This window comes from Malurus melanocephalus, unplaced genomic scaffold (assembly GCF_030028575.1).
Source record: "Malurus melanocephalus ecotype Western Australia unplaced genomic scaffold, MMel_1.1 scaffold_17, whole genome shotgun sequence".
Taxonomy (NCBI): Eukaryota; Metazoa; Chordata; class Aves; order Passeriformes; family Maluridae; genus Malurus; species Malurus melanocephalus.
In genome coordinates, this window is record NW_026623249.1 from 4848346 (window position 1) to 4871952 (window position 23607).

General features: G+C 39.8%; 2 protein-coding genes across 2 annotated transcripts in view; both read left to right on the forward strand.

Moving 5' to 3' along the window:
• The window catches only part of GUCY2C (guanylate cyclase 2C), a 44745-nt gene extending 30973 nt beyond the window's left edge, over positions 1–13772 (forward strand). Inside the window, exons 19-27 of the mRNA XM_057389484.1 lie at positions 4101–4189; positions 4914–5005; positions 6556–6714; positions 8053–8245; positions 8626–8800; positions 9718–9816; positions 10587–10681; positions 11304–11380; positions 13204–13772. Of these exons, the coding sequence (XP_057245467.1) occupies positions 4101–4189; positions 4914–5005; positions 6556–6714; positions 8053–8245; positions 8626–8800; positions 9718–9816; positions 10587–10681; positions 11304–11380; positions 13204–13378 (1154 nt within the window). The 3' untranslated portion in view covers positions 13379–13772. The remainder of the gene's footprint in view (positions 1–4100; positions 4190–4913; positions 5006–6555; positions 6715–8052; positions 8246–8625; positions 8801–9717; positions 9817–10586; positions 10682–11303; positions 11381–13203) is intronic.
• Positions 13773–16235: 2463 nt separating this feature from the next.
• Positions 16236–23607, forward strand: part of PLBD1 (phospholipase B domain containing 1) — a 37224-nt gene continuing 29852 nt past the window's right edge. Inside the window, exons 1-2 of the mRNA XM_057389548.1 lie at positions 16236–16373; positions 22878–23097. Of these exons, the coding sequence (XP_057245531.1) occupies positions 16298–16373; positions 22878–23097 (296 nt within the window). The 5' untranslated portion in view covers positions 16236–16297. The remainder of the gene's footprint in view (positions 16374–22877; positions 23098–23607) is intronic.

Sequence of the window (23607 nt, forward strand, 5' to 3'; positions counted from 1 at the left end):
TTCTCTTCTCTTCTCTTCTCTTCTCTTCTCTTCTCTTCTCTTCTCTTCTCTTCTCTTCTCTTCTCTTCTCTTCTCTTCTCTTCTCTTCTCTTCTCCTCTCTTCTCCTCTCTTCTCCCCTCCCCTCCCCTCCTCTCTTCTCTCCTGGACGACAGCATTACAGAAGTTAACATCATACAACACTGTCCAGACTTACCGTAACATTTAAAGGCCACAAAGATTTTTCTATTATGACTTGTAAACAACATGCAATATGCCATTAATTTTAGGCAGCATAAATCAGCATTGTCAACAACAAAAACTAAGCTGCATGAGATAAGAACAGTTGGCATTTAAAAACTGGCAATTCAGACTTTATTCAAGCTAGCTATAATTAACTTTAGCAATTTAACTTCTCTTAGAAAAATCATCTCCTCCTGTAGTGCATCCATTAAACCYTGTATTGTGTATTTTGTGACATCGTTTTTGAGTGGCTGTTGTGGTTTTAAGYCTAGCTGGGAATTAAGCACCATGCAGCCGCTTGCTCAACCCCCCACTCTCCACCCGCGTTCCCCCTGGTGGAGTGAAGAGGAGAATCAAAGTGAAACTTACAGGTTGAAATAAGTACAGTTTAATAATTGAAAATAAAGCAAAATACAATATTATCAATAAATGGTAGTAATAATGATAATGGAAAGGGAAAAACAAGTGATGAACAATGAAATTGCTCACCACACACTGACCGATACCTACCCCTGCTTTCTGAACTCAGATCATCCTTCCTTCCGGGTAACTCCCCCCAGTTTATATGCCAGATATGACATTCTTTGGTGTGGAGTATCCCTTTGGTCAGTCTGGGTCACCTGTCCCAGCTATGCTCTCTTCCAGTTTCTTCAGTGTACCCCATCACTGGCAGAGACTGAGATAAGTCTAAAAAAAAAAGTCCTTGATTTAGGATAAACACAGCTTAACAAAAAACAAAACATCAATGTCTTATCAAAACCATTCCCATTCCAAATCTAAAACACAACACTGTAACAGTTTCTGAGAAGAAATTAACTCTACCCTAGCTAACACCAGGACAATATCCACCCCTATCCAGCCCAGTCAATCCCAATTCCAASCATCCAGGCATTATTATATACTAGAACTGACACAGAAACGTGTGGGTTTGGGATTTTCATAGTGACTAACAATGGTTACTAACAACAAATTTAGACATTGCCTTTACTTCTGAGTCATTCTGTCAGATCCGCCTCACATTTGTTAAAACATCTAGAGCAGCAGCTCGAGCAGCCTAATAGCTCTTCTACTGAGTTACATTTGAGAATAATTTCTGGGGCATGTTCATCATCCTACATTATCACAAATCTGTGTTCATATTTGGGGAAAACACAGTATTTCACATCACCAACTCTATAATATAAATGTAAACAGAGATTAGAAATGCCTGTTCCCCTTAAAGAAAACTCTTCAGGATCCTGTGTGTGATAAAAGGTGGAGAAAATAAAGCCTTTCCATTTCTTTTTCTTGGGAAGAAGTAGGCACAATCCTCATGAATGCAAGAATTTTACAAATATTGCCAACATGCAGAAAGGAAAGTGCAATGCTCTACYTTGCTCGTTTTGACTTGTAAAGCAAATCCATAGCAAAAGACATTCTTTTAATTGCTTTTTGAGCAGTTACAGTCTTTCTGTGTTGTGTTAATGGTTATAAAATGAGCCTCAGACACTGTGTTTCTTGGCTTTTCTGAGATGTGGGAGCATCCTCACTGCTCTGTGTTTGACTCTGACTGTCATAGTCAGAACCTGGTTCCTTGTTTAATCTTTCACCTGTTTCTTAACACTGCATTTTGCCCTTTTGGAAAGACTCTTTTTCAAGTAGCATTTGGTTAATCCATCCAATTTAAAGAATTTGTAGCACTGAAGCTAGGTACCTAACAGCACCTAAGTGCTTTTGCTGGAGATAGTCAAATATCAGTATATGAGGTAAGACAACAATAAACTTACTAAGTGTGAAACCTGTTTGGTAAGTCTGGGTCCCCTATACCTAAAAAAAACCAAAAACCTACTTTGTAAATTTCTGCTGAAATTTTAAATCTTCAATTTAGTGAGGTATTTTCTCCACAAAACTTTTTTTCCATGAAGGCATTAGTAGATGTCTAAGATATATATTGCTTATCTAATGGCCTCTGGTATTCTTGACTTTTGATTATGCAAGTTGAGTAAACATGCTCATCAGTTCATCAAATTTAATGTGACAGGAGTTAGTTTTATTACATATTGCTGATCTAGCTCCTCATTTAAATGCCTGATTCATTCATTACCCAAGATGAGAAAGACRGTGAACTATACTTATTCAAACACCTCTGCATTTTATTTGTGGCATCATCTAACTTTGGAAGACAGTAGCTCAAACTTGGGGTGACCATGAACTTAAAAATATCCAAGATAAATAGAAAAAAATACCAAATTAGAGTCAGTGGTAACAGACAAAGAAACGTCCCTGTTGTATGTTAGATTCATTTGGTTTTTAAGTCACCAGAGAAGGTTTTTCAATGGCTAGGGTATCAGAAGTTAGTCTCTGCAAATTAGAAGACATGATATTGATATTTCAGGACAAGTGATATAACTGTTTCTCCTGGCTTAAATGACAGCACCAAGGACTGTGTTCAGATTTTAAAAGACTTATTTAAAAATCCCCATACCTGAGCTCCATCCACCAACTTAGAAAAATTAAACTCTTTCAGTTATTCAGTGAGCCAGTTTTCTCAAAAGAAAAATACGTATCAATCAACTTAATGTACAATAATATTGCTGGTAATGAGAGAAAAGAAGTCCCACAACAGGTTTACAGAACTGGATTTCTAATGTGCAGAAGTAACTAGGTCACAGTCCTCTTCACTGACATCTCCACAAGAAGCTGTTCCCCATCTGGTTACTCCACTCTTCTGCAGAAACACCTCATTCACTGCTCGACACTGTGAAATCTTGCCACATACCCACGCTCAGTTCAAGCTGCCTCCTTGTTCCACTACTTTCTGCCACTGACTAATTGTCGTACTGCTAATAGGTGCTGTTACTTCCTCTCTCAGGTGTGTGTCCAGCATGGAAATCCAGCACATTCCTCCTGCATCCATGAGCCCTACACACACTTTCCTCTCTTAGCCCACAGAAGACCTGTGAGCAGTCTCTTCAACTCTATAGCATTTGGGAGACTCAAGTTTTCTGCTCCTTCTCTGGTCTGTAATTTCTGTACCAAAAAGTTGGAAGCTGYTGCATCATTTTAGGGTGATCATGCACATTGGGTATGCTCAGGCATCCCTAGCTGCTCTACACCAGTGCAATTACAAACCTTCCTCACGTCATTATATGCTTCCTTCAGTAAGATTGTATCCCAAATATAATCAGACATTATTAATAAATAATCTGTTCTGATTCACAGATCCCTTTCAATTTTCCTTTACTCCAGAGATAAAAAATTACTTCTCTTTTTTAAATTCCCCCCTCTGGAACCCTTAAAGTCTGCAGGAGAAAGACAAAGGAAGATGTTTTTGCTTTAGCTCTCTCTTACTGTACTTAAATTGAGTTGTGCAAATGCAGCCTGATTTTGATGTGTTCAGAATCCAAATAACTTTCATGGAATGGATTTAATGACTAAGAGTACAAATGAGTTAACAAATGCAATGCCTCAGTTTTAAGGAAGTTAAGCATCTGCGGGATGATTTGAACTGCTCTAATGAGCAGTGTATGTCTCTACACTTTTGATCAAGTTWCAATGGGCTTTTCACATTGTTGTTTACTATAATTATACTTCCTGCTGAGAGGCACACTAATAATGCCCAACATTCATTTGGGGAGATGCCATAACCATGTCTACCGTGACCAATAAATACTCATGTACATTTCTATTCATTTTGCTTTCAGGGGCCTTCAAGCCAGCCTGTTTTGGTATTGTGCCATATATTTAGAAAAGCTCCAAAGTTGAAATTTGCATCAAAACGAGGGAACTGTCTTCAAGACTTCTGTTTGTATTGTACCTTGTAACATCACAGACTATTATACACAGTCAATGTCCTTCTAACGCTTCTTTGTTTAAAACTTTGATCTTTTTCGTGTATTAGAGAAACTTTACAGAGTGGAGAGCGGCAAAGGAGCAAAGCCTTTCCGACCAGACCTGACCTTGGAAACAGTGGGAGAAAGACAGATGGAAGTAAGCTAATAATTAACTAAGCCATTTTCTGAGTCAGGCCTGGAAGTCCTGGCCAAACTAGAGCCCACGATCATGGGAAGGTGAAAGCTATGCATTTTATGCCAAATGCCCTAACCTTGTGGGAAGAAATTGCATTYTAAGGTTGTTACCAGCAAGGTGAAATACAGCTGATGGAAATTATTTCACTGGAAAGAAACAGACATTTACATGATGCCACTTTTCTGACCTAATTTAGATATCCTTGAGATGGGATGAATTACACCTCCAAGTATACCTCTCTCCACTGATGTGGCCCCTATGGCATCTTGCTCAGGTGAAAATGTCTGTATAGTAGACATTTACWTATTCAGCAATGAACCCCATTCTTTTTGGCTGAATCACCAGTTTCAGAAAAATCCCAAACTCGGGATACTGGAAATATAATTAACACAGCATTTACCACCATGTCAGTAACTGTGTCTGACATCAGTCTGCAAGACTGGATCCATTTACTTGCCTTTGATTTGTGTTTGCAAATTCAAGTAAAGATCATGTCACCAGTCATCACAGAGTTAAGATGCCTGCAATGAGTGTTCTAACCATAGGTTCAAGACAGTTAGTCACATAATTTAGTATGTAGCTGTTCAAGAGTAACTGGAAATTCTCTAATAAATTAGTGCTGTTTAGCACTACTCTGTCTATATCCATTACTCAGGCAGACTTTTCCTTAAATTTTTGTTTGAAGGTATATACTCTAGTGAAGAGCTGCTGGGAGGAAGATCCAGAGAAAAGGCCTGACTTTAAGAAAATTGAGAGTACGCTGGCTAAAATATTCAGGTGAGCGGCAGGGGCTTTGTTTCTTAAGATGCGCTGAACTCCTCCTGTGTTAGAAAGCTCATATTTGTAAGTGTGTAAATTGATGTGATTATGATTCAGTCAGTGGAAAACACTAGTGTCTTCACTTAGATCCTCTTTTATTCTTTGGCAGAAAAATAAGTGAGCATGTGCATATGTATGCATACACCTGTGTACAATGTACTAGCTGAGTGAGGATGAGATGATCACCATACCTCAAATTGGTACATTATGAAAGTAGCAAGCTGGATAATTAGGGATTTAAACCAATCAAGTAATTCACTCCCTGTCTCTAGTCAAGAGTTGGATAGTGATGCATGTCATGTAAATTTTGGTAAATGAATGCACATAGATGTTGGAAGGATGATTTGAAAGTTTGAATGGTCCCAAATTAAATGACTAGAAATGTTGGGTTGTAACTCACAAGAAGTATTAATTACAGAGCTTTAGTGGAACAAAGTTCTGGGAAAATAATAAGGGTCACAGCTGGATAAAACCCTGTGGGGTTACACAGGCCTCTCACCTGGACAATGCTGCATTGTTCCTGCAGAATTTGGTCTRGATTAATTATTTCAATGACCAAACAGTGAGCTTTTAATCACTTCTCATGGGAAATTGCTCCCCAGTTTTAAGGCTCTCCCCATCAACAAACCTCAATGGTACTTCTTTTACACTTCACATGGGCAGGACAACTGTACTATGCATAACTATATATTTCAGCTGAATGTGTCTACTGAATAACCTTTCTGCAGCTGAATRGAGAGGCCTCCTGGTTCAGCTGCTAAGCCTCCATCCTACAAAAGCGAAGAGGTTGCTTCTTGTCACATGCAATATGGTGTTCTTCTCAAGTGGGTCTAAGAGGATGCATCCCTAACATAAAATTAGTTAAAAGTAAAGTGATTTTGAAGTCCAGTTGGATACTAATCTGACTCTTCCAGTCAGCCTGGTCCCAGTTACTTTTAGACTGCTTTGGCAAGTGCCCAGACACACAGGGGGTTGAGCGGTCATGTTATAACACTTCTGCTTCCAGGGATTCRTAGGCTTGAGTCTACAAGATTTTGTCATTAAAACTAGCCACGGGGATGTCCATTGTTGCACTGTATTCTTCAGTCTTCTAAACAGACAGCCTCAAATTGTCTTAATTCTTCTGGCAGAAGTCCCCATCTACACATTAAACGCAATTTTCTACCTACTGTTTTTAGCTTCCTCTCAGAATTTGAGCTTCTCCATTACTTTTTACAAATTAGTGTTCCTGGATTACCCAAGGTAATTTGAAATTGACAATATTAGCAGGGTTAGGTGATGGAAGAGTGCTTTAAGAATTACCAGTGGATCACAGACTTTCACTTCATCTACATAAGGCCTTGAAGCAAGCAAAAGAATGATGCACTTGATGCGTTTCACATTCTAACTACAGGGAAGTCAAACACTGGAGATGTTTTCCATTGCTGCTCCTTTGCCTCTTTTTGGCTGCTGTCAACGATGTACATGTACCAATCTTCTTGACTTCTGTGTAATTCTGTTATTTGCAGTAATTTCCATGGCCAGAGCAATGAAAGCTACATGGATACCCTGATCCGGCGTCTACAGCTGTACTCCCGGAATTTGGAACATCTGGTGGAGGAAAGGACAGAGCTTTACAAAGCAGAGCGTGACAGAGCAGACAGGCTGAATTTCATGTTACTTCCAAGGTAACTGGCCAGGAGGATTTTCACTTGCATTTTATTTACATACATATGATTCTTGTGGAGTAGGGGATAGGATTAATATTAATGTTCTGTTTTCTTCCCATCTAATCTAATCCTGCTAGGAAGGAAATAAGARGCAGCAGTCCCTTAGCTCTCCACCCTGTGGTGGAGTTTCATGCCAAGATGGTATTGGGACCCATTATCTTCCTCAACAATTCTTCATGAACAGCACAAGCCTCTTTTTTCACTGCCTTCCTGGGAATAGAGATCTACTGTGATCCCACATCACAGAGCTCTGGTTTGCTCCAGCACTTTGCTAGGTAGAAGGAGTGTGTTCATCTGAAGAGCATGAATGCAATCTAACTTCAGGCTGTGGTTTAGCAATGCAAGAGAGGGGCTGAGGTTAGCTGGGCTATACTGGGTTAGATGGACTCTTCAGAGTATGCTATAGGACAAGTATAACTGATATTCTAATATTGGCAAGATCAGTAATTTTGGTGTTGCATACATTTGGAATAGTAAAACTATCCTGGTATGTCATTACTAGTTTCAAGGGTATTTCAGTAGTCAGGGTACTGATTTTATGACTCAACACAAAAAAAAAAAAAAAGTGTTTGTTCAATCCAGTTTTGGGGGTAATCAGGAATGATCTGGCTGCATAGACAATGTGACAAGAAATTAATGTCTCTTTCCACTCTTTGTTGTTCCTACCACTCTATTACTGCTTCACTGTAGATGGAGCACAGCATTGTGCAAAACCTATAGTTTTCTGGGTCTCTTTAGTTATTTACTTCTAATATTGCCTATAGCAACAGATATTTTCCTGGACTTTGAATTGCAAGAAAATTAAGGTCCCTCTGAACAGACATTGACTGTCATGGTATTGAATTTTTCTTCCATTACATTATCCAACGATGATATCTCATCTGAAATCAGGATGAGTTTATGTAATTATTATGATGAAATTACTTCTAAGCTAGGAAAACAGAAAAATATGTCCGTTCTTACTTATTGTATGGGTAAAATCTAGGTCTACACATCAGGAAGTTCAGAATTTTTGTTTTAAATTTGACTCAATATCCCTGTTTCTGCCCTTAACCAAGAAGCTTAGTTGCCTGTGTCTCAGTTTGCTCATGGCTATTCACACATTTGGATTTTGAAAGTGCCACTAATTACCATTAGAAAGTGCTTGCAGGTCCCTGGCTGAAAGGCTTTATGGGCATCTAAAATGTGATTTGATGTTTCCTACACAGAAAGCAATACTGTGATTGGGTTAGATGAAAAAATACCTTTAATTGTAAAAACTACTCATCTGTGTTCCTGCCTTCTCTATTTCCACAGGCCAGTAGTAAAGTCTTTGAAGGAGACTGGCCTGGTAGAGCCAGAGCTGTTTGAAGAAGTCACTATCTACTTCAGTGACATTGTTGGCTTCACCACACTCTGCAAATACAGCACCCCTATGGAGGTGGTAGATATGCTCAATGATATCTACAAGAACTTTGACYACATTCTTGACCATCATGATGTTTACAAGGTGACTCTGTACTTTTGCTCATTTACAACCAGTGGAAACATAAATCAAATTKCATGATGTAGTGGATTTGGGAATCTGCCTTCTAAGCAAAGCAAAAGAGAGAAAAAACAGGTCAGGATTACTTCATTTCAATATGCTTTCACTGTGCTGCTTAAACCAAATTTCCTACAATAGGTGGTCACACATTCATGAATTGGAATGCTGGCTATAGTTATGAGCTAAACCAAATGGTGTCAGCAACCTTAAACTAATCAATCCTGCTCTCTGTGGAAGAAAGGTTTAATCATGAATAAAAGGATCTGATAAAAGTCTTTCTACTTTTAAGTGTAGATATACTTTTCTATGTCTGCAAAAAGTGACCTCTGATTGTATTTCCACAGGTGGAGACCATTGGTGATGCTTACATGGTGGTTAGTGGTTTACCGAACAGGAATGGCAACCGGCACGCAGTAGACATCTCCATGATGGCTCTGGACATCCTCAGCTTCATGGGATCTTTTGAACTGAGACATCTGCCAGGGCTGCCTGTTTGGATTCGCATTGGAATTCACTCTGGTACACAGTAGTGCGATATCAACAGTGACAATGCTGTTGCCTGGTTTTGAACAGGATTGACACCCATACAAAATGTGGTAGTACACCCTATACAATTGCTTTCCTCATGAAGAAACAGGTTGAAAAAAATTATCATGGAGGGAGAGTAACAGACGTGATTAAGTCACTRTTTTGCTTCTGCCATAGTGAAGTAGTCCATAGCCATTAATTTATAGCTTAAGTCAGGAGCTGGGATGAGCAACAGCCACTGTTCCTGGTGTGATTAAACCAGTTGTATCAAATAAACCTTCACAGATTACTCCTCTCTGACCAAAGCAGAGATGACTCATGGCCAGCTATGCTTATCTAGGCAAAAAATGCAGGCCTGTATTTTATGCTTTTGGAGGCGAGTTTTGTTGAGTCCATGTGGAAATTAATGTTTTAATTTATCTATAAAAATACTTTTTGTCAAAGGGGAGCTTCAGATAACTCAGCAGCTTTGGGAAATTCTTCAACCAGCTGTCAGGGGAGGAACATACCAGAGAAGGTGATTGAGGCACTGGGAAGCCTCTTGAGGCACTGCTACGCACCCTTGCATAATGAAGCTTATTCTGTTTATCTCTTGCTTCCAAACCTAACAGTTAATAAATGTGCTTCTTTTTTTTCTGCACAAAAATCTTGCTTAAATACAATTTACACTGTGCAGCTGTGTCCTTTTTATGCTCTTATTGAATTAGGCAAGAATAACAGAGCTAGGCTTGGTTTGTAGTGGAAAGGGAGACCACAAGATACTGTGGGAAGTGAGGTACAAAGCATTGCCATTGGTGAGAAATGAAGAGTTCCCCCAGGCACTGCACTGCTCTGCAACAGTGAGACCCCTGCCAAACAAATCAARTTGCTTGAATCACCCTTTTTATCTCGCTGCATCTCATTTCTAGGTCCATGTGCAGCTGGTGTGGTTGGAATAAAAATGCCTCGTTACTGTTTGTTTGGAGATACAGTAAACACAGCTTCGCGGATGGAATCCACAGGCTTGCGTAAGGATTTAATTTTAGCTGTCAGTGTAACAGGACCAAAGGCTATTGGTTAGTTTGTGAAGTGTCTGTTTTCAGCTGAGAACAATTTATTATCAGCTTGGAGAGCTTTTAAAGATAAAGCAGCCCTATTTGTTTTGATTRCCAATTATTTAATTGTCCAAAGTGATAGTGGGCACTTCACTGGGCAGTGAAGAGCTGTTCCTTGTTCATGCTTCAGTGTTGGTAACAGGAAGTTTGTAAGCTGGGTCACTGCCTGAGTTCTCTGGAAGATATGATATTTATGTGTCTGGCATTTAATTTTAGTCTATGAAGCGTAGATTTTAATTTGACATAGAACTGTATTACAGCTTTGTTGTGTAAATATACTGATGATGTATTTTAAGTTGAAGCAATTATGTCATCAATCTCACCATAAGGGAACTGTGGCAAGAGCCAGTTTTTCTTCCTTCTGCCCAGTGTCTTCACATGAGCATTCTCTATGCAGGTCACTCACAATTACTCTTTTCCCTTTTGACATCTAACTACTACAGATACCATTGTCACCTGTATTTCAGATCAATRGCTCTATCAGCTATTCCTGCCTGGATATGCTATGTAGTGGAGTTGGATTTTTCATACAGCAGTGTAATTGCTTCTCATTTAATTTGGCTCTCAGAATTTATGCTGATTACAATCGAAGGAGCTTCTGCTATAGCACCACTTTTCACATATACTTAATATGAGTATGTGGTATRTTTAGAGGCTGTGTCATTATTTTTTTTATTTTTTAGCTTTAAGGATTCATGTAAGTGGATCCACAATTAATATCCTGAAAAGAACAGACTGCCAATTTCAGTATGAAGAGAGAGGAGAAACATACTTGAAGGTAACCTTTAGCATGTGCATACATGAACTCAGAGAAGAGAGATAATAAAAAGTCTTGTATAGATGAGAGTACCCAGAACTTAAATAACAGCTAGGGGACAAGGTTTTCTGATCAATTGGTAACAGAGTCTCTAGTGGTTAAAGACACTTCTAGAAAGACCATGCAGGCAATGCAGTTTCCTAACTCAAAATTAAAGCAACATTAAGATGTGGAGAATAAATGAAACATACAATTTGGAACAGAAGATTGTAAAGTGGATTCATCTGCTGAAAGAGAAGGTGAATCTAATGTTAATTTGTTAATGCTCCAATTCTACCAATCAATTTATTTCAATCTATTACACTTGTCTGTTCTTGGGAGTTGATGGCAGGCAGCACAGCTCACCTCTCTCACAACTTGTGTTTCAGGTCATGGAACAAGAAAGTGAGTGTGCAGCTGCATCTCCCCATTCTTTTTCTTCGCACATCTGATTAGTAATCCTTTGCTGTCAGCATCAGTTACTTAAAATAAGCAAAGGCAAACATGGCAATGTGCAATAGAGTATTATTTAAGTAAATTAACTACAGGAAGTTGCGTTCTAATCCCAGAATTGTACTTTCTTTTCTTCGTCATACTTATTTAGGGCAGAGGAACAGAAATTACCTACTGGTTGACGGGTACTGAGGACAAGAAATACAATCTCCCTACACCTCCTTCTGTGTAAGATGGTCTTTATATGTGAAAAGGGAGAAGAAACTCCCATTCTTTGCACTTTAGCCTCTATTGTACCTCCTTGGCACTTGTTGTGGATTTTTTTATACCATTGAACTTGTCTTATGTAGTTAGAGGACTAATAGTGTCTGTGCAGATAAACATGTAAATATTCATGACATGGGACTCTGTGTGTGCTGAAAGTTATTTCTCTATATAAATGCTTAGCAGGCTCATTTCTTTGGAAAGGGAGTAAGACTTAACAGGACAAGTTACTGATGTGATAAGAGCAAGAGATGGATAGGAAAATGAAAAACATTAATATTCCCACAAATTTAGTCCTAGTGGCACCTGTGTGTCACAGTACAGGAAGATTTCCATAACTGAATGTGCAGCTCTCTGTAATACCGTGTTTTACATGTGAACTCTTGTGGGGGAATTTGTAAGAGGAACGAAACTTGCAGGATTTCAAGCACTATTCTATTACAAAAGGTGGACAAAGTGACTATAGTACTGCACAGGAATAAAGTCTTTAAAAATTGAACAAGAGCTTACTTTCTAACACATAGGGGAGAAATTATCAGTAAAAAAATATGAGGTTGATGTTCTGGATCTGAGCCATCATTTTGCATTAGAATTGAATAAAATACAGCAATAATGGAAGTAGTGTTTTTGAGAAACTATGCAAAACTGAAGTCCGGATAACTTGTTGCATTTTTTTTAGTGTATATTTTGCCTATGAGTACCTCTATTTCCTGCARACTCACTAAATGTGGAAGTTCCTCACTTTCTGCTCTAAACACCTGCATACAGTTGTTCTTTACTGAGTGGGAACTTTCTGCYGTCTGCTTTGAAATGGCAGTGTTTCATTACAAATTGAAGCAATGATATTCAAATTAGTGTTTGCCAAATGCATGGGGATCCCTTGTCCAGAAACGCATAAGTAAATGTTACAACTTGCTTCTACTGTAAGTTTTGAGTCTTACACAATGTGTCCTTTGCACAAATAAAATTCTCTGTCCATTTATTCCTACTGTATAAGAAAAAAGAGGAAGCTAAGTGGAAGATGAGAGTTTTCTCAGGGCATTTGCAAAACAGAAATAATCAAATTTTTAATCCATTACAGAATCTCATGAAATTGATTATTTTTAAAATGGAAAGTACAAGTGTATGGGCTGAGCAGGAAATACTGCCAAGACGACTTCTTATGGTACATCTCTTTTGTAAACTCAGAACTCTTTTTTAAAAATTAATATGATCTATTGAGACTATCAGAATCATTGAATTGGCAGTCATCTGGAGTTCAGCATTTGAACATATTCTTGAACTGGATAACAGCAATGTTTTTGTTTTCATTTCCTCATATAGGATTGCCCCTTAAAAATTGTGGGGTACTCCAGCAAAAGCCAGATACACTGAAGAAATTTCTGAAATCATGGCAACTTTATTACTCAAGGCCACCTGAAGCTGAATAGTGCAAGTCTTGGTCCCAGTAATGGTGTTGAGAACTGAAAACTATTTTGATTAGGATTTAATCTGTGTCTTCCTTTTCATGCAAGTAATCATGGCCTTTTAAGGTCAATAATGACACAGCTACAGACCCTCTGTACAAAGGCACTGATCCATACTATCTGGAAAACTCACATGAAAATCCCTACTTCTATTCCCAAATTCAGAACCTGAATTTGGTCCTGCCCACACTTTTTTATCAGTATTGTGTGAATGTCATTAAGATAAACATGGGATAGAAATGTTAAAAATCTCTGGGGACGTGGGGATCACTAAAAACATGTGAATCACTGATTTCTTTTTTCTCATCCTGTTGATTTTAGGGAGAATCAGCAACGGTTACAAGATGACTTGGCAGAGATGATAACCAATAGTCTTCAGAAGAGAGAAAATGAAGGATCCAAGGTGCAGAAGCTTTCMCGAGTAGCTAGCTACAGATCAGGTACCCTGGAATACCTGCAGCTGGTCAGTACGGAGAATTTTACCACATATGTTTAAAACTGGATGTCTAGTATGACTCAAAAAGCTGCACCTCACTGGACAACTTCATGTGGAGGCTGGAGGTTTATAATCTGAGAGAGAGAGGAAAGTAAACGCCTTTTCAAGCATCCTTTCTACCATCCAACCTGCTATCAGTAAATCAAACCTCTCTTCACTGTAATGTTGAAATTGTTGGATGACTTCATTAGGACACATGCAGCATGATTTGAGGTAAATGAAAATGTTTGCACTTGAGCCTGGAAAATAGTGAGGGTTATGTTTTAGTTAGGATATTTTTTAACCGAGATAGCCTGTTCAGTAATCCACTTCTGAAAATATTCACAGCAAAACCTTAATTTTTCATGATTTTTAGATGTTGTATTTAATTTGTAATTTTTATTTGAAGAAAGATTTGGTGTAATATATTTGAAAATATAATAAATTTACCATATGTAAAACCTGGATATGTTGCTATTTTGTTTCTTCTGTTGTTTTCCTCTGTGTTTCATATGTTTTGTCAAGCTGACTTTGCTCAAGAGACAACACTTCTTATTTATTTACATTGGGAGATTATTCCAGAAGTATGGTTTCTAAAGCTCATCKGAATCTCCTGGGTCTGAAAAATGAACTGCCATTCTTGCAAAACAAGACACTTTCATAACTTTTCACCACTTCTGCTTCTGTCCCAAAACCAGAAGTGAAACAGAAATTAAGGAAATGAAATCATCTGGACTTTTTAACCTCCGACGTTTTCAATTCATCTTTTGGATGCAGTTTTACAGTCAAGCAGGTTTCACCCAGATGACTCGCTCTTCAACTGACATCATGGCACTTTATTAATATTAATACATAGTTTTAAAAAGTAATAAAAGCACAGGGGCCACATGTAAAAGAAAATCAGCATTCACATGAAGAAATAACATCTACTGAGTGAATAACATCTATTTTTGCAAGGGCCTTTTGTGACTTGTTTGTTTTCAAAGCAGAACTACTTCCACCATTTTCAAATATTTGTCAGTATTCAAACCATAAAATTGGTGCAAAATAATTCTTTTATAGTTTTGAATAGCATTTTTGTTCAACTAAACAACATAAAAAGAATGAAAAAAGAGCAATCCAGTTGCCTCTGTTTTCCCTTTGTTAAGGTAAGCTAGCTTTGTAAGAACACAGACTAAAAGAAGAACACACACCAAAAGAACAATGCAGTTGCAAATAGATCTAAAKGCAAAGACTTCTGGAAAAATTAAATAATGAGGTGCTGTAGGGCTTATACTCTCACCTAATAAATGTAAATTCTGACACTCAGGAACATGATACAGACCAATAACAGTAAGCGTGTAACCAACAGCCACAGCTTTCATATGATATATAACCAATCTGAAACTCACACTGGCATTAATACCATATCATTTCTGTCTTTGTCCTAATGGAAACATTCATTGGGATAAGGATAGGGAAAAAAAAACAACAACAAAACCCTGATGTTCTAAAACTTATATGTATTGAAAAGAATATCAGTAAAATAAAAATACCAAGTCTGCTATTTCCTGCCTCATGGTGCCAGTCAACAAGCTTTGTCTCTATGTCTGCATTCTTGGGTGTGACTGCTGCACTACTGGGCACTGGTGGGCTATTCAGGTTGCTGTATCTGAAACACTCCATAAGTGTAGCTGTAATGTAGTGACAGGTGCTGAGCTCATCAAGCCTACCCCAGCTCTTCACATCTTTGAAGTGATACAAGTGACATAACTCCCCTTTTTAAAGAGGAGTTTTATAGGTTTCATCCTTGACACCTCTGAGATACAAATTATTTTAAAGCAAATGTTTGCTGACAGTGATAGAGAAAATCRATTTAAATAGTGCTTAGTTTTCAGCAGCCCTTCTCTTTCCAGCACTTTTCAGATAAATTTAATAGAGTTTTGGGAAGACACATAGTTACTTTCACAATCAGTGGATGGACCTATCTTCTGATAGACTTGTTTTCCACATGATTTCATCCCTGCATGTATCTGTTACCTACATATCACAGTAAAATCAACTCTGACTACTCTTTTAAAAAATCCCGTCTTCCAGTTTGAATGTCTGATTTCCCTTATCTCTAAGTRAAAAGTAGCCTAGAACAAAGCAGTGACAGGCATGGAAGCATCCCTGCAGCCTGGAGATACAGTGCTCTTACCCTGGGCTTGTGGCCAAGGCTTTCTACTTGGCCTGAACTGGTTGGCATGTGACCTCGTTATATGAGGCTATTACAGGCACCRGTATCGAATTCAAGCTGTCTTAAACAATTACTGAAACACGAAGTCCAAATAATGGTGGTTTTCGGATAATGGTAGAATATCCAACACTGCGGGAGACAAAAATGCAGTGCCTCAAAATGGTCTGAATCACGTGCAAGGGAAAACCCCATGGAAAGTCGTCTCTATCTGTAATCCCTAGGAAAAGGACTGTCCCTCATTTTTTTCTGCTGGGACACACACAGCATTTGCTGTTCTCAACAGGGCTGAAAGCAAAACGCATAGTTTGACAAGGCATCGCCCAACTCCTGTTGCTTTTCGGAGGCCGTTCCTGATAAACCTTMGCCCCTTTTTGGGTTAATCACGCTCGGGAAGTCCAGGGGTCCCACAAGCACCAGTAAGAGACCCCCCTCACTGCCCTGCGAGGCCGGACCTCGGCCAGGAGTGATCCCCACACCTCAGCCAGTCCTTGGGATATCCAAACAGGTATCGGGGCAGGAAAGATGTCACCGTTCCCGACGCACATCCCTGCGGCCGGTGCGGGCAACAACCGTCCCGACAGGGCCACCCCCCGCGCAGGGCGCCGCGACCGGGGCGGGCGCCGGAGGAGGCGGGGGCAGCGGCGAGACCTGCCCTGAGTGAGGGAACTTCTTAAAGTCCCGCCGCCTCCTGGCGCTCGGAGGAGGCGCGGGGGAGCGGCGGAATGTCCCGGTCGGGCGGCGGCGTGTGCCGCTGCTGGGCGCTCGTCCTCCTGTGGGCGGCGGCGTGCAGCCGCGCAGGTGAGGCGTAACGGGGGGCGTGGGGGGCGGCCGGCCCGAAGCCTTCTCGACGGGGTGGGCGGGACGAAAGGAAGCACCGGCATTGCCCCCAGCCCCGGGGTTTCCAGGCGGTCGGGAGGGATAGCCCGGTCGGGGCTCTACCGCCGCTGCGGCGGAGGCAGTGCGGCTCTCCCGGGGGACCGCCGGGCTCCGCKCCCCGCCGAGGGCAGCCGCTCCTCCGCCCCGTGCTGCCTGGGACGCGGGTGCGAGGCCACCGGGCCCCCGCTCCCCAYGGCGGGACCCCTCAGGCCGGGCCGGCTCCGGCCCCCTCAGGGGCTGCCCCGGGAGCGCCTCGTGCCCCGGCGGCCGGGCCGTGCTGCCTCGTGCGTGTTCGGTGCTGGCGCTTTCAGAACATCTTCACAGTCCCCAGAAGGGCCAAACTGAGGATCCAACAGGTGGGAAGTTGCCTTGAGTTCCCAGCCGTGCTGATTTTCAATGTGATATGCAGGCACGGGAATCGTTCAGGATGAAGTCTTCGTTGTGGTGCTGTGGCCTACAGCGTGCTGCAACTTGTGACTAAGGGTTTTAGTGCTACCTTGTGGATATAGGTCATTCCGTGTTTGAGAACTCACACGGAATCCCAGGACGGCTTGAGCTGGAAAGGACCTTAAGGATCATCTTGTTCCAGTCATGCTGCCTTGGGCAGGGACACAGTATCTCATTCTTGTGCTTCTTTCAATAAATTCTGAAAGTCTTAAGGACTGGATTCGGTGCTTATCTTCTAGGACTTTCCCAGTTAATGTATAATTGCCACAAACCAAGGAGAAATTCACGTAACAGTTGTCTCAATGTGTGCAAAATGTTATGAGCATRTAATTTTGTGGACAGCCATACCTCATTTTGCAGACATAGTTTTAAAACTTTACCTGGCCTGGCAAAAACTTCAGTTAGGAGGACTAAGGAAGKGTCAGTTGCGAATTATGCAGAAGAAATGAAAGAACATTTAGGGTATGAAGTAATTTCAGTTAATGCCCAACTGATKTCTAACATCATAATTTAATTACTTGTAGAAAACTACAGAGGAGGAAATAGAAATGCCTTTAGGCTATTTAATAGASTAAATGGGTTCCAACATTGTGAATTGTCTAGATTTTTTTTTTTTTTAATTGATTTCTCATCCTTTAGCATTTTGAATGCCTTGAAGGTTCTTCATCATACACTTTGGAAACTGTTTCTRCAGAATGTTCTCTAAAATGGTTTAAACTGAGGTGCTCTGAGTTTAGTGAAGCTACTTGTTGAATGGTTATTTTTGTTTCCTCTGTGGATGACCTGTACTGGGTATCTATAACTTTGGCAAATCTGCTGTATTTGCCAGGCTTTAGTAACAGGTATCTTTGTGAACATGAAAATCATACAGGACTGAAACCCTTAACTRATAGTTCGCATTTGAATATTGCTTTTCTCTGATGCAAGCACAAATCAGGGGATTAGGCTTCAAATAATGACAGGCCTGTTGGAAGCAAATTGAAAAATTACTTAGACCTSAAATGCTTGAGGAAATAGGAAGAATTAAGGCCAGGAGAATAGAAAACACAAATACCTTCTATTCAGGCAGATCAAGAAAGCATTTACTCCTTTATTTGAAAATTACTGGGCTTTATGTTAATTTCTTGTGTGGCTTAAGCTAATCTATAAAGAAGCCCTGAAATACTTAACATTTGTTTTGTAATGGATTCCAATCATAACTCTATATTGAAATCTCACTTGCTCTTTAAAGTTATATACCCTTTTTAAACAGTTAAAAGGATGCTTCTAAAAAAAAAAAAAGCAACACGTGGATAAGCAGGATCAGAGGAGTGCCACAAAGATGAGGCATGGAGCACCTCTTCTACAAAGACAGGCTGAGGGACTGGGGTTGTTAACCTGGAGAAGACTCTGGAGGAGCCTTATTATAAGGAGGGAGATGGACTTTCTGTACGGGCATGTAGGGGCAATAGTTTTAAACTGAGAGAGGGTAGGTTGAGATTAGATATAAGGAAGAAATTCCTTACTGTGAGGGTGGTGTCACTGGCACAGGTTGCCCAAGTAAGTTGTGGATGTCTCATCCCTGGAAATGTTCAAGGTCAGGTTGGACGGGGCCTTGAGCAACACGGTCTAGTGAAAGGTGACCCGGCCTGTGGTAGGGAGGTTGGAACTAGGTGAGCTTTAAGGTCACTTCCAACGCTTAACATTCTATGATTCTATAAAATTTTGAGTGGAAAAACAGGTCAAGCKCTATCAAATAAAAACAATGAATAGCAACATTCTTATTATGGTTGACCTGAAATATTTAAATGCTATACTGTGATAAAATAATCTTTACTACTGAACATTAGTTGTAGGGGAGAGTATACTGAAATCAAATGTGCAATTTTGTTCTGGATATTTTTTTTAATTTTGAAGTGATGCAAAACTAGTTTTCAGTGAAACAAGAGAGTGATATCTTCCCTATTTAGTGGAAAGTTTATAGGTGGAATCTATGAAGAACACTTCTACAAAAAAAAAGCTTCACATTTGGAAAGCCACACATAAAAATATAGATTAAATTAGTAGTTAAGGATCCAGTAGTTTTCATATTAGTAGGACATGCTCACAGTTGTTAATTTAGCTTGTTACCTGTGAACTAAAGGGTGYTCCATTGCTTGTGAGTTGGCTTGTTTCTCAGACTAAGGAAAATATGAATATTATTTCTCACATCCAGACCTTTTAGTTCTTTTCTGTGCAAGCAAAAGGGTTCTACTATAATTTTTCTGATTATAAAGTCCAGTAGCCTAACTTGATACATGTATGCTTTAAAAACAACTTGTGTCTGGGAAAGCATAAGGAAAAGCAGCTGTTGCAGATTGCCAAACAAATTTTACTGGCATTCTTGAGGCATGCCAGGTGTTATTTTTGTAGGTATAATGTGTTTAATAAATATTAGTGATAGTGTGGTTGTTAGAAGATCTTGGGTAATCTCTGTACTGTTTCTTTAATTCTTTGTCTTGTCGATTCTGTTCTTTTATTGCAAATTACTGCCATTCTTTCTTTTCTTCATCATCTGCTTTCCTATTGTGTTTCATCTTGTGTTAGTCCTCTATCTTAGTGTTTGCTTTAACTGCTTCTTTCATATTCTAATGAACATGCATGTTTCTCTRCTCTCTTGGTGCCACCACATAAAAGACAATCTCCAGTTTTAGCATAACCTTGGAAATACCTGTAGTGAGCCCAAAAGGCAAAGAACAGATTTCACATTTCAGCTTAAAACCTAAAGGAACTACTGCCACCTCCTAATCACGGCTGAAATAYACTCCTTTTTCCATTATTTAGGGAATTATTTTGACAAAAAGCAAATACTTCTCACTTGCTGTAGAAATTCCATCACTGTCCCAACTACAGTCCATGTTTCTGGATATATGTCTTTGGCAGAAGGGTTGACATATACTTAAGAGCAGGCAGGAGGGTTCCTYCCAGTTCCTACTGACTGCAGGAATTAGGAACTCTGTCATTGCACTTCTGCACGTCTCTCTCTCACCACACTGGTGGTTGTGGTGAAACTGCATTGCTGATGCTCTGCAGTTCTCCTGGCTGGCTGATGGCTTGGAGWGGAAGGATGATTCCATTGGCCTACCCTATCCCCTGGGATTGTGACTCATTAATTGAATTTAGGTAGTGTGTGCTTTGGTGTGTTATTTAGGTTCTTCTAAGCAACACTGTTACAGATTCGTTACAGAATAGTTACAGATTATCACAGTGTTTTCTGTTAATCAGAGTCCTAATAGGCTGAACACTCAAAAGTCTTAACTTTGATGATGACAGGATGATTTGTAGGTTCATGGAAACATTGCAATTGTTTTATATGCAAGAAGTGACCAAKATGTCTGTTGCGGTAAGAGATGCTAGGGCCCCTGCCCCACCCTCCAAAAATAAATGTAAAAATAGTAGTATTATCCAATGGGAAAGCTCCTGTTTTTTTAAGAACTCAAGTGGGATTGTTTGAAAATGTGCGGGTGCTTCTTGTGTGTCTGTATTCTATTATGTCAGTTCTTGGTGGTTTTCTTGGCAAAGGCAGTCCTGCTTGTTTAGATAAACACAGAATAAATTTTTAACAGATTAGGTGGTAAGAAATGCGACCTAATTGATTACATTGTAGTGTATACAAGTGTATAAGTTTGTAGTTTTAATTCTAGCTGCAAGATGAAGTGAGATGATGAGTCARTGAAAAGAAAAAGCAGTCATGGGAAATAGTGTTTTCCAGCATTGTTTTTAAACTATATCTGTAATAGCTACCTTGATGCTATTCCCTTAAAGGCCTCTCAAGGTTTGTTGCAAATTATCCTGTAATTTAGTATTTCCCCTTCCCTCCCATCCTCTTTGAGTCCTTGTTTTCTTCAGTTTAAATTTGTCATGYAATGAAGCTGGGGCAGGGCAAACTTCAAGGGTTATTGAAAAGTTTGTTCTGTGTTTTGAAAATAGCTCTGCATGCTCATGCTTTGGCAGAGCATGAAACAAAGAAACACAGCCTACCATGTAAGAGTACCTGTGTGAGGTAGGTCTGTCTGGCTTTGGCATCCCCTTTCTTTTACAGAAGAAAGTAAGAGCTGTTTTGCTTTAGACAGACACAGTTTCTCTCACATATCTATTTAGTTTGCAGGCACTAATAGCAATACCCTGGTTCCTCTTGACTTCCAGCCACCTCTCCACAGCCTCCTGAAGAGATGGAAAGATGGTCGTGTTTTGCTTTACTTTGTTCTTGCTCTTTTCACCCATTCCTCAACGTATTTGTTTACTGTGCAAGTAGCCTGTCTTTCCTCTGCCCTGCAATGGCCTTCTTGGCTGGAATCAGCCTTCCCGTTTTACTGCTGGACAGGCAAGTTGTGTTCTGCTCTGACTCCTTGCATCACTCCCTCATAGAACCTCCTTTTACCTGACTTTTTTGGTATGTAAACTTTGATTTTGTAAGGTGGCCTTTGACTTTCATCAGTATGATCCTTATCAGCCTGTGCTTCTGTTTACAGAATTTTCAGTTTTAGTGATCCTCATGTCTTCCTTTAACCTAAAGTAGAAAATATTGCATCTRTTGCTAGAAGATCATTAAAGAGACAGCAAAACTAAGCTCATAGCTGCTTGAAGAGCTACTCAAAGTCTGTTGTGTCTCATTCCTTAAAATAGCCTGGCAGATAAAAACATGTTTTTAAACACTGTGTTCCAAGTCACTGAAATTACTTCATCTCTGAATAGACTCATGTAACAACTTCTTTTCATAGAATGTGGAAAAAGCAAGGTTCTTTCACTACTAAAATTCTGGTTCTGCCAATACATTTTCTGTTTCCATGAGAAGTGTCTTTAGTACGTCAAGAAAACTGATGTAGTGCATAATGGTGCAAAGCCTAGCTGGAGGCTTGTAACAAGTGGCATAGGCCAGTGTTTGATAGTGGTCAACATCCTCCTTAATGAYGTTGGTGATGGGGTAGAGTGCACCCTCAGGAAATTTGTTGATGATATGCCACAGTGTTGTGCAGCTGTTCAGAATGACTGTTCATGAATTTGTCCCTTAAAACTTTTCAAATAATTCTGGGAACTCTGACATATGATATTTTAACTCTTCTCACAGTAGTGAGACTTGTAGTAGTGATTTGATCAGTCATGAATAGAGAGCTGATGTAATCACAGACCATCTTAGGGAAGATTCAATTAGAATTGTAGGGTGTGGGACTTTATTTTGTTGTTTGTTTGGTGGTTTGTTGGGTTTTTTTTCAGAAAGCAGTTTACTTTSCTCTTTCTTCTTCAGCTTTGCAGGATTAAAACACAAGTAATCAGGAATGTTTCTTAAAACAGCAGTCCAAATGGAGCTCTGAGCAGTCTGGTGGGACGCTGAGCAGTCTGGTGCTCTTCCTTCCTGTTCATTTAATGCTTGGGATAGATTCTATTTCAGATGGATGATAGACCTTGTGTATTTATGTGTATATATATTTTGTCTTTAAACTTGTGATCCACTGAGTCCTAGTGCTTCTGTTATGCCACTTCCAGGATTAGTTGGAAGTAGCAGAAAGCTTTWGTAACTTTTTGTGTCTTTAGATGCAAAATAAAGTCAACAGTAGTTTATAATCCTTTGCAGTTGCTAAGGCGGGCTGTCTTCTAAAGTTGCTTGCTTTCAATAAGATTTATATAAATTGTCTTCTGGGCCAGGTAAGGAAACACTTTTCAGAGTTTTATGTCAAYACTCAGCTATGTTGCAGCTGTGCACTGAAAGAGTTGTAGATAACTTCCAGAAGAATAACATGAGAATGTTTAGCTGTGAGTTTTTGTAAAACTGCAGTTAGTTCTCATGCCCTTTTTCTGTGCATTAACGTTAGTGTTGATCTCTGTAGTAGAAAAAAGCCTGATGGAAAACTGTAAAATTARCTTTTTAAAATTACAAAGTACTGTMTTGACATTTAAGAATTGTATATGAGCCACCTACTTACATTTGTTTATTTCCTTTGCCCCCTTTCTTCTCCACTGTAGAGCTCCGCTATGCAACTGTGTACTGGAATAAAGCTGAAAAAATACTTCAGGTCAGGAATACACTGGACAGGAGTGGAGATGCTTATGGCTTCTACAACAACAGTCTACAGACAACAGGCTGGGGTGTCCTGGAGATCAGAGCAGGCTATGGCACTCAGACCTTGAGCAATGAAGATATTATGTATGTTGCTGGCTTCTTGGAAGGCTATCTCACAGCTCCGTAAGTATCTCAGGAGCAAMTCAATTTATGACACTTGCAGAGGATTTCTGTATTTGTGAAGTTTTTTGTTTGCATTCGTTGCCTTGAATTCCTGTCTGTTTAAACTAATGATACATTTTGCAGTTGTGTGCTGTTTTAATTAGTAGCAGGTACAAAGTATAGCTTCTTCATTGTGGGATCAGGACGTGCCCTCCCCTCCTCATCCTGCAGGCTCTCCCAACATCTTGGTGAGATGCAGTACTGTATCTGTATTACTGATTAAGTAATGCAATCACGAAATAGTGTATGTGTAAGGAAGTGCATAAGGAATAGCAAAAAGTGTGGTTATCTCCCTGGCCTGTAGTTAGGTGACTGATCAAGCACTTGAGAGCCAGTGAGGCTGGGTGACTTAGCAAGGTCTGCAAGGGCTTACTTAAACACCTTTTTCAGCAAATACTGTTAAGAAACTGCTGGGGAGCAGATACTGAAGCTCCACAGCATGGGGATTTGCACATTTATGAAAAGTGGCAA